The 17962-nt window shown below is 39.8% G+C and overlaps 1 protein-coding gene across 1 annotated transcript in view; it reads left to right on the top strand.

Moving 5' to 3' along the window:
- The first annotated feature begins 1034 nt into the window (after nt 1-1034).
- LOC111143212 (thioredoxin domain containing 12) overlaps nt 1035-17962 on the top strand; it is a 31901-nt gene continuing 14973 nt past the window's right edge. Inside the window, exon 1 of the mRNA XM_022496777.1 lies at nt 1035-1272. Coding sequence (XP_022352485.1) covers nt 1176-1272 — 97 coding nt within the window. The 5' untranslated portion in view covers nt 1035-1175. The remainder of the gene's footprint in view (nt 1273-17962) is intronic.

Here is a 17962-nt window from a genome sequence, read left to right as displayed (position 1 = left end):
CTGCTCTGCGCCTCCCAATAGAAATGCGGCAGGTGCAGGTGGCCGCACTGCATTCTGGAGCTTGCAGTCTCCTGAGAATTCCATTGTGTCTGTGCCTACAAATTTGTAGGGATTCTAATAAAAAAGAGGTGTGTATTTTTGTTTGGGTGTGTACTTTTGTCACGTATCTTTCACTAAGCATTAACTCCGCACTGTCGGACTCAACTAGTGCGGACTCATTAGTATGGAGACTCAGCCAGTCACTGAGCGAGGAGACGGGAAATTTTGACCTGTGTGTTATTTAAAAAACAAAACAAAACAAAACAAAACTGAGAAAGAAATAATTAACCCAGAAAGTTTAGAAGCAACTAGACAAGCATATTTAACCAGAAAAGCTTTACGCTTTAAATGCCTGCAGTGACTTTTGTCCTGGTTCACCGAAGAGCTAGGTCAGTTTTGCAATAAGAGATCCGAAGTTCGGTTTTTTCGGAGCTTGCATCAGTTGGTTGCATCATCCCTGAGTGGAAGAACTGCGGCTGCAAGGAAAAATAAGTCCAGCGCTGCTTCTCCAGCAAGAAGAGGGCATTCTTGTTAAGGCTCAAGACCAGGCACTGCAGAATATGTTTGCCAGGTCTCGTGGACCGGGCAGGAACTTAAGAATGAAATCCGGTTGTCTAGTCTTTTTTTTTATTTGCAGAGCAAGAAAGAGGAGGCCAATGGCAACGCGCCCACTGTTGGGAACTGCTGACTTCACCGATCAGTAATTAGCTCTGTGAATATTAAGTGCAGCGGTTCTTGGGGGGAGGGGCTCGCTTGCAGGCCGACGCAACCAGCAACGGTTCTCCCGAGCCCTCTTCCCATACCCCACCCCCACTATCTCCTCCACCTTTTCCCTCCCGGCCTTCCGACCGAACACCCAGAATCGAGGGGAAGCAGCTTGCGCTGGAGAGCAACTCCCACACCCTTCTACGTGATCTGCACCTTTAAACTTACTCCATTTCAAACCCGGCCCCGGAGGCACCACCCACATCCGTCTAACATCACTTCCTCCAGGGTTACGGAGGCGTGGGGAGGGGGGAGAATCTGGGAACGCGAGGGGTTGGGCTGAGCCGCACTTGGGGAACGGCGCGGACCTTCTGCTAGCACTCTGGCCGTCTTCCGTCTGCTCAGCCCAGTGGCCCCGCGCATCTACTTCCATGGAGCTGCGGTCTCATCTCGGGGCCACCTGTTTGCTGGGCTTCAGTTTCCTGCTTCTCGTCACCTCTTCTGATGGACATATTGGGCTTGGAAAGGGTCAGACCAACTTCTTATCTTAATCTTTACTCATACTGGGCCCAGCTCAGTATAACCCTCTTGTGCTAACACGATTCTCCTCCCGTTCTATCTTCGGCCACGCCAGGTTTCTTTCTATCCTCCCTAACCGCTCCTAGATTTGAGGATTTCTTGAGGGTAGGGAATAGCGGGTCTGGGGAATGTTGAGATGAGGGAGTTGTGCTGGAAGCCTCCCTAAATTCTTGGGTTGGGAGTAAGGAATGACCCTTCAATTAGGGAAAGCATGTTTAAGAGTCCAGCATACGTCCCTAGCACTTGGTAAGTCCTCAGGAACATTCAGTCACTTCTTCTGGAAGAAATAGGGCCTCTGGACACCTGCATATACAGAGGTCTTTCCTTGGCTCTGAGATCCCCACACTTAACCTCTTCCCTGAAGAGTTGGGTTATTGCTTCCTCTGTACAGGTCTTGGGGAGACTGGGCCTTACATACCAGGAAGGTGTGACTAGTATATAAAGAAAGGCCAGATGAAGGGTAGAAGTTCTGTTGTTAGAGGGTAACTAACAATTGTCCTTGGTGTGCTTCAGTCAATGTATTTGGAGAAACTATTTTTTTGAGGACGGAGGGAACAGTGGTTATGAATGGGGGATGGGAAATGTGACCCCCTACTCCATCCCCTTCCCTACATCTTCTTGAAGCTCAGGGTTTGTGCTTTTGCTAAGTGGAAGAGTGGTAGCATGGATTCCCTTCTCCCTCCTTTTTTTGTATGGACCTTACTGGATGGAACGATTCTGATGCAGTCCTGCTGTTTTAAAATTCTTCTATATCCTCCCTATTTGCATATTTATTGGTAGGTGATGAATTGGGTGGACATTCAGTGTACCTGAACACGGTCACTCCAGCAAATTAATTTTTGAACCCCTGCTGTATTCTAGGCACTGCCCTAGGCACTAGGGATATAGCAGTGGACAGGACGGATAAGGTTCCTGTTCTCACAAAGTTTATATTCAAGTGAGAGATACAGAGAGTGGACACACGAACAAGAACAAATTAAGAAGCAAGGTAATTTCTGCTAGGGATAAGTGCCATGAAGAAAATGAAACCGTGATGGAGTAGGATGGCTGGGGAGGTTAAGGGAGCCAGCATTACAGGAGCTAGAAGCCAAAGAAGGCTTCTCTGAGAAGGTGATAGGTAGGTTTCCATCTCAGTGATGAAACCGCTTGGTGAATTCTACTGGGCCAGAATGTTTTCAATACTGACAATCCCATTTTAAAACAGATTACTGTATATTTAGCACAAAATTGTAAGTACCAAGGGAGACAGAATATGGTGTTAGGAATGTGAGTGTAGATTTGAGTTTTATTTCATTCTGCTATTGACCATGTGAGAGGCTTAGGACAAGTTGCTTAATCTTTCAAAGCTCAGTTCTTCGTCTGCAAAATGGGCATAATAATAACTACCTCGGATACTCAGCAAATAATTTATGACTGTTAGGTGTAGGCAGTATCTTGGAGTCACCTATTTAGTATCTTTATTCCTTGTTAGACATTAAGTCATGTGTGGTGGTTCCAGTTGCCATTGCTGCATAATAAACTACACCCAAATTTAGTGGTATAAGGATATCATTTTATTATGCTCATGATTCTATGGGCCAGGAATTCAAACAAGGCATGGTGGGAAAGGTATGTCCCTTGGTTCTGTGTCTGGGGCCTCAGCTGAGCAGGTTACTTCTCCCTGTGGTCTTTCTTCAGGGGTTAGGTGTGGGCTTCCTCGCCGAATGACAGCTGTATTCTGAGAGGGTCCGCCCCAAGAGAACAAAGAGGAAATGCATTGCAATTTTGTCATCTAGCCTTACAAAGTCACATAGCATCGCTTCTACTGTAAGGACATGTTCAAGAGGAAGGACTCCCATGGAAGGAATGTTGAGGTAACTTTGTAAGAAAAAGCACGTGGAGTGAGAGATATTATTGCAAGTATAATCTGCCACAGTAAGCCAGGACCATTTGTGTCTCATTCATGCTCAGGAAGAGTTGTCAGAAGAAGAAATGAATGGTACCTGATCATTGAGATCCCTGTCTTTTTTCAGCTTATAGTCTGAAAATTGTCAGACAAGTAAGCAAGCAATTGCATAGACTGTGTATGTACTGGGAGCAGGGGAATACCGGGTAACTGTAGGAGGTGGGGGGGGGGGGCGGACTTGAGGCAGGAGGGCTGTGTTGTGAGGATTAAGTGAAAAAAATGATAGGCACTTAATATCATGTTACAAATGTAGAAAGTATTTAGTTAGTATTATTACGCCCTCCCAAGGGAGGGTATTTATTTGTTCTGAAAGGAATTAATAATTTTTCAAACTTTTGGTTTTTTGTGTCTCTTGGGTATTTCTTTGGAAATAAATTATAGCCCACCTACCCCACCTCCCCAAAATATGTTAGCTGAAGCAGTGTTCCTGAAAATCTTGATAGTTAAGATTTATTCCCAAATGTTTCCAGAAGATGGCCTGTTGGTTTGCAGAGAGGAGAGACTAAAAGACCCTACTTTTTCATTAAGAACAGGAAGTATGGTGGTGTGCTCTGAGCACTGGATGGAAATCAGGAGGCCTGCTTTTTAATGCTGGTCAGACCAGGTAGCCAGCTCTGGTCTTCCCTGGGGACTCTTTACTGAATGAGAGTATTGAACTATATATAATTCCAAAGAGTCCTTCCAGCTCTAACATAATGTTCTCAAATACAGTTGACTCTTGAGCAATACAGGGGTTAGGCGTGCTGATCCCCCCACACCCCATATTCAATCAGCATATAACTCCTCCAAAACTTTACTGGTAGCTTTCTGTTGACCAGAAGCCTTACCAATAACATAATCAATAACATATTTTTTTTTAAAGATTTTTTTTTTTTTATTCATTTGACAGACAGAGATCTCTAGTAGGTGGAGAGGTAGGCAAAAAGAGAGAGGAGGAAGCAGGCTTCCCGCTGAGCAGAGAGCCTGATGTGGGGCTCGATCCCAGGATCCTGGGATCATGACCTGAGCCGAAGGCAGAGGCTTTAACCCACTGAGCCACCCAGGCGCCCCTCAGTAACACATATTTTTATGTTATATGTATTATATTCTGTTTTTATATAATAAAGTAGCCTAGAGAAAAGAAAATTAAAATCATAAGGAAGAGAAAATATATTTATAGTACTGTACTGTAAAAAAAAAATCCTTGTATAAGTAGATTCATGCAGTTCAAACTCATGCTGTTAAGGGTCAACTATAATTTTGTTGTTCTCTGTGTCATAAAAATTTGGAATATGTCACCAATGGGGGAGTTGTAATGACTAACATTTTTTGTACATTCACTATATTCCAGGCACTGTACTGTGCATTTTTCATGTTTTGACTGGTTTAATCCTCATGATAACCCTCTAAGATGGGTAATACTTTTTCTCATCATCCTCATTTCACAGATGAAGAATCTAAAATGGGGTAAGGAGGGGGCGGTCACACAGCCAGTAAATGGACTCTCTGGGATAGAAATCCCAGAGGTTGTGCTTTCAACCAGTACACCGTTCCTGCCTCTGACTGCAGAAACTCCTTTGAAGACTTCACAGGAGAAATGAGAAGGCTGTTAATGGGGGCCGTTTATGTGCTCTCCAGCCTGAAACAGAGATTGATGACTTTGTCAAGTCTCTGGAATAAAAATTTGGCACATGAGAAGTATTCACCTTCCACACTGTGCACAGTCACAATAACTTTATGGGATAATTTGTTAGTCATATTTTGCATTTGTGAAAATAGTCAGAGGATGGAACTAGGCTTCCAGTCTAGGTCTGCTCCACTGCAGAGGGACTCTCCTTTCTTAGCCACTGTGTTATTCTACCTCCCAGGTACAGTGTTGCTTGTTTTAGAGGCTTGGCTGCCAGCTCTGGCACTTGACCTTTTGTTTAGTCAGCTCAGGAAGGAGTGGGTATTACTTTTCTGATGTCTTTAACTTACATTCATGAAAACAATTTTAAGATGAAGGACTTGGGAATTCTGATGTAAATGCTGTGTTTAGAAGTGGTCCCTTTCCCCCTCCCTCCCTCCCTCAAAAATTAATGTTTTAGGGGAAGGGCAACTGGATGTGGGAGCCTTTAGCTTTGCAGATAGTGGCGTAAAGTAAGTGGCTGTGCATGTGACACTTGAGGAAATTGGACTGTCTTCCAGTGCTCCACGTTGGCATGTATGTATGCATGGGTGTTGTCAGGGAAGTAGGTGATTTTTTTTTTTTTTTTTTTTTAAAGATTTTACTTATTTATTTGACAGGGAGAGAGAGAGAGCACAAGCTGGGGGAGCAGCAGGCAGGAGCAGGCTCCCTATGAGCAAGGAGCCTCATGCGGGACTTAGTCCCTGGATCCTGGGATTATGACCTGGGCTGAAAGCAGATGCTTAACTGACTGAGCCACCCAAGCAACTGAAGTAGATGATTTTAGTAACAAGGTTAACACTCTACCCCTTCAAGTTATTTTGAAAGGAAAACAAAAGCACCTGGTTTTCTAGATCTGAAGCTGGGGTTTTCATTCTTTTTTTTTTTTTTTTAAGATTATTTATTTATTTATTTGACAGAGAGAGAGAGAGAGAGAGCGATCACAAGTGGGCAGAGAGGCAGGCAAAGAGAGAGGGGGGAAGCAGGCTCCCCGCTAAGCAGAGAGCCCGATGTGGGGTTCGATCCCAGAACCCTGGGATCATAACCTGAGCCGAAGGCAGAGGCTTTAACCCACTGAGCCACCCAGGCGCTCCTGGTGTTTTCATTCTTTGTTGGGGAGGCTATATTCTATTCATTTGTTCATTTAACCTTTGCTAAAGAGGCAGTATACTAGTGTGTGGTTAAAGTACAGACTCTAGAACCTTATCACCTGGGTTCTAATCCTAGCTCTGCCATTTATTGGCAGTGTAACCTTGGGCAAGCTGTTTAACTTCAGCTTCCATATCTGTAAAATGGGGATAATTAGAGTTTCTACCTCATAAATTTATTGTGAAGGCAAGATAATATATGTAAAAGCATAGAGAACAGTACCTGGCATATAATGAATGCTGTATGAATGTTAGTCATTATTAATATTATTGTTGTTATCATTGTATTATTGTGATTATCACAAAGTAAACATTCAAAAAATAATAGTGGTGATTACCACTATTATGAAAAATTCCAATGTACTTTAAAAAATATTATTATTTATATTTGATTAATTAAAATATAATGTATTATTAGTTTCAGAGGTAGAGTTCAGTGATTCATCAGTCTTATATAATACCCAGTGCTCATTACCTCACATGCCCTCCTTAATGTCCATCACCTAGTTACCCCACCCTCCTAACCCCTCTCCCAACCAGCAACCCTCAGTTTGTTTCCTATGATTAAGAGTCTTTTATGATTTGTCTCCCTCTTGTTTTGTTTTATTTTTTCCTCTCTTCCCCTATGATCCTCTGTTTTGTTTCTTAAATTCCACATATGAGTGAGATCATATGATAAATATCTTTCTCTGATTGATTTATTTTGCTTAGCATAATACTCTCTAGTTCCATCCATGTCATTGCAAATGGCAAGATTTCATTTTTTGATGGCTGAGTAGTATTCCATTGTGTGTGTACATATATATAGATAGATAGATAGATTACACCACATCTTTTTTTTAAATTTTTTATTTTTTATTAACATATAATGTATTATTAGCCCCAGGGGTACAGGTCTATGAATCGCCAGGTTTACACACTTCACAGCATTCACCATAGCACATACCCTCCCCAATGTCCATCACCTAGCCACCCTATCCCTACCTTCCCACCCCCCAGCAACGCTCAGTCTGTTTCGCGAGATTAAGAGTCTCTTATGGTTTGTCTTCCTCCCGATCCCATCTTGTTTCATTTTTTCCTTCCCTGCCCCCTGCCCTGCCTCTCAAATTCCTCATATCAGAGAGATCATATGATAATTGTCTTTCTCTGCTTGACTACTTTCACTTAGTATATTACCCTGTAGTTCCATCCATGTCTGCAAAAGTTAAGATTTTGGTTTTTTTGATGGCTGCAGAGTATTCCATTGTATATATATATACCACATCTTCTTTATCCATTCATCTGTTGATGGACATCTAGGCTCTTTCCGTAGTTGGACATTGCTACTATAAACGGGCGCAGGTGCCCTTTTGGATCACTATATTTATATATTTGGGGTAAAAACCCAATAGTACAATTGCTTGGTTGTAGAGTAGCTCTATTTTTTACTTTTTGAGGAACCTCCATACTGTTTTCCAGAGTGGCTGCACCAGTTAGCATTCCCACCAACAGTGTAGGAGGGTTCCCCTTTCTCTGCATCCTCACCCAACATCTGGTTTCCTGAGTTGTTAATTTTAGCCATTCTGACTGGTGTGAGGTGGTATCTATCTCATTGTGGTTTTGATTTGTATTTCCCCAATGCCTAGTGATATGGAGTATTTTTTCATGTTGGCCATTTGTATGTCTTCTTTGCAGAAATATTTGTTCATGTCTTCTGCCCATTTCTTGATTAGATAATTTATTCTTTGGGTGTTTATTTTGATAAATTCTTTATAGATTTTGGATACTAGCTCTTTATCTGATATGTCATTTGCAAATATCTGCTCCCATTGTGTCAGTTGTCTTTTGATTTTGTCAACTGTTTCCTTTGCTCTGCAAAAAGCTTTTTATCTTGATGAAGTCCCAGTAGTTCATTTTTGCCTTTGTTTCCCCTTGCCTTTGGAGATGTGTCTAGCAAGAAGTTGCTGTGACCAAGGTTGAGGAGGTTGCTGCCTGTGTTGTACTCAAGGATTTTGATGGATTCCTGTCTCACATTTAGGTCTTTCATCCATTTTGAATCTATTTTTGTGTGTGGTATAAGAAAAATGGTGCAGTTTCATTCTTCTGCATGTGGCTGTCCAGTTTTCCAACACCATTTGTTGAAGAGACTGTCTTTTTCCATTGAATTTTCTTTCCTACTTTGTCGAAGATTAGTTGACCATAGAGTTGAGAGTCCATTTCTGGGTTCTCTATTCTGTTTCATGGGTCTATGTGTCTGTTTTTGTGCCAGTACCATACTGTTTTGATGCTTATAGCGCTGTAGTAGAGCTTGAAGTCCAGAATTGTGATGCCACCAGCTTTGGTTTTCTTTTTCAACCTTCCTTTGGCTATTTGGGGTCTTTTTGGTTCCTACAAAGTTTAGGATTATTTGTTCCAGCTATGGAAGAAGTTGATAGTATTTTGATAGGGATTGCATTGAATGTGTAGATTGCTGTAGGTAGCATAGACATTTTAACAATATTTGTTCTTCCAATCTGTGAGCATGGAACATTTTAACATTTCTTTGTGTCTTCCTTAATATCTTTTATGAGTATTCTCTAGTTTTCTGAGTACAGATCCTTTGCCTCTTTGGTTAGGTTTATTCCTAGGTATCTTGTGGTTTTTGGTGCAGTTGGTACAGATTGACTTCTTAATTTCTCTTTTTTCTGTCTCATTGCTAATGTGTAGAAATGCAGCTGATTTTTTTTTAAAGATTTTATTTATTTATTTATTTGACAGATCATAAGTAGTCAGAGAGGCAGGCAGCAAGAGGAGAAGGGAAGCAGGCTCCCCGCTGAGCAGAGAGCCTGATTCGGGGCTCGATCCCAGGACCCTGGGATCATGACCTGAGCTGAAGACAGAGGCTTTTACCCACTGAGCCACCCAGGTGCCCCGAAATGTAGCTGATTTCTGTGCATTGATTTTATATCCTGCCACTTTGCCAAATTCCTGTATGATTTCTAGCAATTTTGGGGTGGTGTCTTTTTGGGGTTTTCCACAGAGTATCATGTCATCTACAAAGAGTGAGAGTTTGGCTTCTTTGCCAGTTCAGATGCCTTTTATTTCTTTTTGTTGTCTGATTGCTGAGGCTAGGACTTCTAGTACTATGTTGAACAACAGTGGTGAGAGTGGACATCCCTGTTGTGTTCCTGACCTTAGGGAAAAAGCTCTCAGTTTTTCCCCATTGAGAATGATATTCACTGTGGGCTTTTCATATGGCTTTTATGATATTTTATCTCTCTATCCTTATTCTGTGAAGAGTTTTAATCAAGAAAGCCTGCTATTCTTTGTCATATGTGTTTTCTGCATCTTTTGAGAGGATCATATGGTTCTTGTCCTCTATTTTATTTATGTAGTGTATCACATTGCTTGATTTGCAGATGTTGAACCACCCTTGCAGCCCAGGAGTAAATCCCACTTGGTTATGGTGAATAATCCTTTTAACGTATTGTTGGATCCTGGGGTGCCTGGGTGGCTTAGTTGGTTAAGCATCTGCCTTTGGCTCAGGCCAGGACCAAGCCCCCGCTTTAGGCTCTCTGCTCAGTGGGGAGCCTGCTTCTTCCTCTGCTGCTCCCTTTCCTGTGTGCACACTCTCTCTCCCTCTGTGTCAAATAAATAAATAAAACATTTTTAAAAAATGTACTGTTGGATCCTACTGGCTGATAGCTTGGTGAGAATTTTTGCATCCATGTTCATCAGGGATCCGTAATTCTCCTTTTTGGTGGGGTCTCTGGTTTTAGGATCAAAGTAATCCTGGCCTCATAGAAAGAGTTTGGAAGTTTTCCTTCCATTTCTATTTTCTGAAACAGCTTCAGAAGAATAGGTATTGATTCTTCTTTAAATGTTTGGTAGAATTCCCCTGGAAAGCCATCTGGTCCTGGACTCTTGTTTGTTGGAAGATTTTTTATTACTGCTTCAATTTCCTTGCTGGTTATGGGTCTGTTCAGGTTTGCTATTTGTTCCTGGTTCAGTTTTGGTAAGTGTAAACTACCAAAGTACCAGATTGCCTAATTTGTTGGCATATAGTTGTTCATACTATGTTCTTATAATTGATTGTATTTCTTCGGTGTTGGTTGTGATCTCTCCTCTTTCATTCATGAGTTTATTTATTTGGGTCCTTTCTCTTTTCTTTTTGATTGCCAGGGATTTATTGACCTTATTAATTCTTTCAAAGAACCAGCTCTTAGTTTTTTTGATCTGTTCTGCTGTTCTTTTGGTTTCTATTTCATTGATTTCTGCTTTAATCTTTATTATTTCTCTTCTGCTGGGTTTAGGCTTTATTTGCTATTCTTTCTCCAGGTCCTTTAGGTGTAAAGTTAGCTTGTGTATTTGGGATTTTTCTAATTTTTTGAGACAGTCTTGTATTGCAATGTACTTCCCTCTTAGCATTGCCTTTGCTGTATCCCAGAGGTTTTGAACCAATGTGTTTTCATTCTCATTATTCTCATTCATTCTCATTTCCTCAAATTTTAAAAATTCTCCTTTAATTTCCTCATTCACCCATTTGTTCTTTAGCAGGATCCTCTTTAACCTCCAAGTGTTTGAGTTCCTTCCAAATTTCCTCCTGTGATTGAGTTCAAGTTTCAGAGCACTGTGATCTGAAAATATGCAGAGAATAATCTCAATCTTTTGTTATCAGTTGAGACCTGGTTTGTGACCCAGTATGTGATCTATTCTGGAGAATGTTCTATGTGCACTTGAGAAGGATGAGTATTCTGTTGTTTTAGGATGGAATGTTCTGAATATATCTGTGATATATTCAGACCAGTCCATCTGGTCCAGTGTGTCATTCAAAGCCCTTGTTTCCTGGTTGATCTTCTGGTTAGATGATTTGTCCGTTGCTGTGAATGGGGTGTTGAAGTCCCCTATATTAATGTATTATTATCAATGTGTTTCTTTACTTTGGTTATTAGTTCGTTTTTATAATTGGCTGCTCCCACGTTGGGGGCATAACTGTTCAAAATTGTTAGATCTTCTTGTTGGATAGAGCTTTTAAGTATGATATAGTGTCCCTCTACATCTCTTACTACAGTTTTTCATTTAAAATCTAGTTTGTCTGATATGAGGATTGCTACCCCAGCTTTCTTTTGATGTCCATTGCCATGATAAATGGTTTCCACCCCCTCACTTTAAATCTGGATGTGCCTTTGGGTCTAAAAATGAGTCTCTTGCATACAGTATATAAATGGGTCCTTCTTTTTTATCCAATCTGATACCCTGTGTCTTTTGATTCGGGCATTTAGCCCATTTACATTCAGAGTAACTATTGAAAGATATGAATTTAATGCCATTATATTACCTGTAAAGTAATACAAAGTATACCTGTTACTGTAGATTGTCTCTGTTCTTTTCTGGTCTGTGTTACTTTTGGGCTCTCTCTTCACTTAAGGGATCCCTTTTAATATTTAATTTAATTTAATTTAATTTAATTTAATTTAATATTTCTTACAGGGCTGGTTTAGTGATCACAAATTCTTTTAGTTTCTGTTTGTCCTGGAAACTTTTTATCTCTCCTTCTATTTTGAATGACATCATTACTGAATAAAGTATTCTTGGCTCATATTTTTCTCATTCAGCATCCTGAATATATCCTGCCAGTCCTTCCTGGTCTGCCAGGTCTCTGTGGTTTGGCCTACTGCTGGTCAAATGTTTCTACCCTTGTAGGTTATGGACCTCTTGTCCCAAGCTGCTTTCAGGATTTTCTCTTTGTCTCTGAGATTTGCAAGTTTCACTATTATATGTTAGGGTGTTGACCTATTTTTTTTTTTTTTTAATTTTTGAGGGGGGTTCTCTGTGCCTCCTGGACTTGCATGCCTGTTTCCTGCCACAGATTAGGGAAGTTCTCTGCTATAATTAGTTCCAGTATGCCCCCCTCTCACTTTCCTGTTCTAGGATCCCAATTATTCTAATATTTTTTAGCTTTATAGAATCACTTATCTCACAAATTCTCCCCTCAGGATCCAGTAATTGTTTATCTCTCTCTCACCTTCTTTACTCTCCATCATTTGGTCTACTATATCACTAATTCTCTCTTCTGCCTCATATATCCTAGTAGTTAGAACTTCCTTTTTTTTAATTGCATCTCATTAAAAGCCTTCTTGATTTTGACTTTTTGTGATTTTAGTTCTTTATTTCTCAAGAAAGAGATTCTTTAATGTCTTTTATGGTTTTTTCAAGCCTGACTGGTATCTTTATTTTTTTTTAAAGATTATTTATTTATTTGACAGAAAGACAGAGATCACAAGTAGGCAGAGAGGCAGGTAGAGAGAGAGGAGGAAGCAGGCTCCCTGCTGATCAGAGAGCCCGATGTGGGGCTCCATCCCAGGACCCTGGGACCATGACCTGAAGGCAGAGACTTTAACCCACTGAGCCACCCAGTCACCCCGAGCCCAACTTTATAATCGTCATTCTGAACTCTAGTTCTGACATCTTACTAATGTCCATACTGATTAGGTCCCTAGCAGTTAGTACTGCCTCTTGTTCTCTTTTTTGAGGTAAGTTTTTCCATCTTGTCATCCTGTCCAGAGTAGAATAGATGAACAAGGAAACAAAATACTAAAATGGCAACAACAACCCTAGAGAAGTATACACCAAACAAATCAGAAGAGACACAAAATAAAAAATAAAAATAAAAAAAAATAAAAAGAGACTATAATCAGACAGATGAACAGAACAGAGCAATATACTGGATCCTGTGTGTATTTTGGTCTTTTTGTTAGAGAACTAGATCCCCAAATTGTAAAGAAAGAAAAACTTATGTATGTACAAACATAAAATTAAATATAGTGGAAGAATAGAATGTAACTGTAAAAATGAAAATTAAAAGACACACACACACACACAAAGGAATAGAAACAGACAGATGAACAGAACAGAGCAATACACTATATCCTGAGTGTATTTTTGGTCTGTTTGTTGGAAGAAACTACATCCCAAAATTGTAAAGGAAGAAAAACTTCTATTTATACAAAAATAAAATGAAATACAATGAAAGGATAGACTTTAAGTGCAAAAATGAAAATTAATAAAGATTTTTAAAAAGAGTTGATAAAATAAGATATTGATTGAAAAAGGAAAGAGAACCAAAAAATTAAAATTGAAAGACTAAAGAATCATGGGGGGGGGAACTGAGATATATATATATGTATAAAATACTATTTTCCTTTCATGCTGGAGTTTTGCAGTCTGTGTGGTTGTTAAAGTTGGTCTTAGCCAGATGTTCTTGCTAATCTTCTGGGGGAGGGGCTTGTTGCACTGACTTTCAGATGTCTTTTCCGCGGTGGAACTGCAGGTCCTTTCCAGGTGAATTGTTTCAAACTATACCTCTAGGCTTACTCTTAGGGATAATGCAGTAGGGCAGCTATGCACATGTTGGATCACTGGGAAAACATGTTAATTAGTAATCAGGAGACCTAAATTTTGGTTGTGGCTTACTATGTAGTTTTTGGGTAGCCTTTTCTTTTTTCTAGGCCTTCCTAATATGAGAGGATTGCACTAATCTCTAAGTTTGTGCTTCCTAATAAAGTAGCACTAGCCACATGTCACTCCTAAGTTTTAAATTAATTAAAATTATAAATTCATCTCTAAAGTTGTGTCAGCCACATTTCAGGTATTCAGTAGCTACTTGTGGCTAGTGGCTATCTTGAGCAGTGTAGGTATAGAACATTTTCATCACTGTAGAAAGTTCTATTGAATGGTGCTTGAACAGGGTGTCTTTTAGTAAAACCTCCTATGACTTTTAGCTCTGTCAGCTAGCTTCTTAGTAGCTCAGATGTATGGAGAAATTTAATTTTACCTGATACTAATCTAGCTTCTCTGACTTTCTCTTGGGTGACATTTGCCCAATACATAGTTTCAATCAACTTACTTTGAACTTTTTCAAGTTCCTGTTTTAGATGCTCTTATATTGTGCTCGCTTCAGCAGCACATATACTAGATGCTCTTACATTATAGGGTAGTTTTTTGTTTTGTTTTTTAACTAAATTCTGACAATTTCTTTTAACTTTAACTGAATAAGTTAAATAAATAAACAAGTTTAGTATACTTATTTTTATGTGATTATTAACAGAGCTGGTCTCTTTAAAAAAGATTTTATTTATTTATTTATTTAAGAGAGAGCACTAGGGCTGGGGGGAGGAGCAGAGGGAGAGGGACAAGCAGACTTTGCTCTGAGTGTGCAGTCTGACACAGGGCTCCATCTCACAACCCTGAGATCATGACCTGAACTGAAATCAAGAGTTGGACACTTAACCGATTGAGCCACCCAGGCACCCTGACAGAGCTGGTCTTATTTCTTTCACCCAGTTTGCGCTGCATTTTTTACAAGCTTTGTGCCTTTTTTCTTCCCTTTTCTTTAGGAGTTGAGTATTTTATTGTTCTTTTTTGTTTTATCTCCATTATTAGTTTGAAAGTTGGCACTCTAGTTCTGTTCTTTTGGTGGTTACTTTTTTTTTTTAAAGATTTTATTTATTTGACAGAGAGAGTGACACAGTGAGAGAGGAAACACAATCAGGGGGAGTGGGAGAGGGAAAGCAGGCTTCCTGTGGAGCAGGGAGCCTGACGCGGGGCTCGATCCCAGGACCCCAGGATCATGACCTGAGCTGAAGACAGCCGCTTAACAGCTGAGCCACCCAGGCCCCTTAGGTGGTTATTTTTGAAATTTTACTTGCATACTTACAAAATCTAACATTAATATCTTAACCTTCCAATGGTAAGAGGGTCTTAAAACATTTCAACTTAAGTTATCTCCTCTTTACTTACAAGCAGGTATTCAGGGCTTTCCTTTTGTCTTTTAACTCTACAAATTGACCATTAGCATTCTTTGTATAGATAATATTTAGATTTATCTACATGTTTGTCAGTGTATTTGCTCACTATTCCTTGTTACCCAGGTTTTCTTCTGGAATCATTTTCTTCCTGAAATATGCCCTTTATTCGTTCTTTTAGTTTCTCTGTTTCTTCCCTCCAAGGGGATTATTTCATATTTCTCTCTGTCTTGGGAAGTATTTCCCAGTACTTCCTCTACAGTCTTTGCTCTCACCAGGTGACCATGCTTCCTACGTAACAGAAAACAGAAGCAGTTGGAAGAGGACTTTCAAAAATTGTCATAACTACATCTACCCACCTTCTAGCACGACCCTGAGATCATGACCTGAGCCAAATTCAAGAGTCTGATGCTCAACTGACTGAGCCACTGAGGTGCTCCTGAAACTCCAACATTTTTATACTAGCTTTCTTTGTCTACTCAATACCTCTTGGCCTCTTCACATTTTCTATCTTCTTATCTCTCTGTGCTGTAGTCTGGATAACTTTGATTTATCTCTCCACTTGTCTCTAATTTGCTCTTTCAACCTATCCATTGAATTTAGTTTTTAAAATAATTTTTTTTAAGTTTATTTATTTAAAAAAAAGTTTAATATTTTAAATCTCTATACCCCACATGGGGCTCAAACTCAACCCCGAGATAAAGAATCGCTCAATCTTCCAACTGAGTCAGCCAGGCACCTCTCCACTGAAATTTTTTTTAAGTTACAGAATTTATTTTTTGAACAGTGTAATGTCTATAAAAAAAAATTGAGGTGAGAATAGAGTTCCCATGTAAGGCCTCACTTTCACTACCCCCAGTTTTCCCTATTATTAACATCTTACATTTGCATGGTACGTTTGTTAAAATTGATGATCCAGTATTGATACATTATTATTAACTAAAGTCCATGGTTTACATTAGGGTTCACCTTTGTGCTGTACATTCTATGGGTTTTGACAAGTGTATAATGAGATATATATGAATTTGCTAGGGGTGCCATAACAGATTCTACAGACTTGGTTAAACAACAGAAATTTATTTTCTCAAATTCTGGAGACTAGAAGTTCAAGATCAAGTGGTTGGAAGGATTGGTTTCTACTTGTAGATGGCTGTCTTTCTGTGTCTTTACTTGGTCTTCCCTTTATATGTGTCTGTGTCCTAATCTCTTTGTAGAAGGACAGCAGTTAAAATGGATTAACACCCACACTAATGACCTCATTTCAATTTAATTACCTCTTGAAAAACTCTGTCTCCAAATATAATCCTATTCTAAGGTATGTGGTTTAGGACTTCAACATACCAATTTGGTGGGGTAGATACAGTTTAGTCCATAATAACATATATCTGCCATTACAGAACATACAGAATAGTCTCACTGCTATATAAAAATTCTGTGTTCCACCTACTCATCCCTCCCTCACTTGTGAACCCCTGGAAACCACTGATCTTTTTACAGTCTTCATATTTTTGCCTTTTTCAGAATGTCATGTAGTTGGAATCATATATAGTCTTTTCATGTTGACATTGTTCACTTTGCAATATGCATTTAAGTTTCCTCTGTGCCTTTTTGTGGCTTAATAGCTCATTTCTTTTAATTACTGAATGTCCATTGATTTTATATTTCAAGATTTTTCTTTTCTTTCTTTCTTTTAAAGATTTATTTATTTATTTATTTGACAGACGGAGATCACAAGTAGGCAGAGAGGCAGGCACAGATAGAGAGAGAGAGAGAGAGAGAGCAGGCTTCCCGGGGAGCAGAGAGCCCAATGTGGGGCTTGATCCCAGGACCCTGAGATCATGACCTGAGCTGAAGACAGAGGCTTTAACCCACTAAGCCACTCAGGCCCCCCCTCCCCTTTTTTTTTTTTTTGAGACAAAGAGAGAAAGGGAGGCATGCAGGGGCAAAGAGAGAGGTAGAGAGAATCCCAGGCAGGCTGTATGCCCAGTGTGGAGCTCAATCTTACGACCTAAGATCATGATCTGAGCTGAAATCAAGAGCCAGACACTTAACCAATTGAGCTTCTGAGGACACCTCGCCTGCCAATTTTTTTTTAAAGTAGGCTCCAAGCCCAATGTGAGGCTTGAACTCATTACCCTGAGACCAAGGGTCAGATGCTCCACCGAATGAACCACCAGGCACTCCTATATTTTTAATTTCTGAAAGTTGTTTGGTGCCTTACAGATTTGTCTATTCATTCCCTGTGTTGCATTCCCATATTTGTGATCCCTTGTGTTATTTCTTCAGATGTTCACACATAATTATTTTATATCCTATGGCTGATAATTCTAATATCTGAAGTCCTTAAGAGTCTAAATCTATTTGTTGCTTTTGCTGATTCTTAATTGTGGTCGCTTGTTTTCTTACATGCGTGGGGATCTAGGATTGTGAACTCGTAATTGTTTATTTGTGGCTATTCTGGAGGCCTAAACAGGGAAGTACTTTCCTCTAGAAAGACTTGGCATTTATTCATCTGGAAAACTGGGGGTGTTATCACTTTATTCTTTTTTTGAGTTGGTTTAATATCGAGTCTCAGATTTATCTCCTCCATTTTGCTCTATTGTAATGCTTTATCTTCAGATTAGTCTTCCCTTTTGCTTGTCGCTCACTATTCCTCATCTGGTTTTAGCTTATTTTGTGTTTATCACTGTGAGCCCAGTGACCACATTTTGAAAGTCCATTTTGTCAGGATTTTATTGTTTTGTAGGTGACTGTCCCTCCAGACTATCTAGTGGGCCATTCCACCAAAGTAGGATTCAGTTGCCTCAGTTCAGGTATTGACAGGTAGAATGGTGGTGATTAGTCACATTAGGCACCTTCCAATTCTCCCAGTTTCACTCTCACTTAATCATTGACTCATCAGGTTTAGACTTTGGGCCCTAGGCAAATGACACATTTTCTCTTGGCTAGCAACTCTTGCTGTTGGGAATGAAAAGTGATGATGATTAGTTTGGACACTGCATCCCTTTGCTAATCTGGATGGTCTGTTTATTCCCCTGTGGTAACAGTGATGGAAATTTGAATTTATTTCAGGGAAAGAAAGGCCCAAAAGATAGTATAATAACTGAGATGTCATAAAATTGAAGTTTAAATCCCAGCA

The sequence above is a fragment of the Enhydra lutris genome, unplaced genomic scaffold (genome assembly GCF_002288905.1).
Source record: "Enhydra lutris kenyoni isolate GAN:26980312 unplaced genomic scaffold, ASM228890v2 scaffoldscaffold9, whole genome shotgun sequence".
NCBI lineage: Eukaryota > Metazoa > Chordata > Mammalia > Carnivora > Mustelidae > Enhydra > Enhydra lutris.
This window is presented reverse-complemented; position numbering and strand designations above follow the sequence as displayed.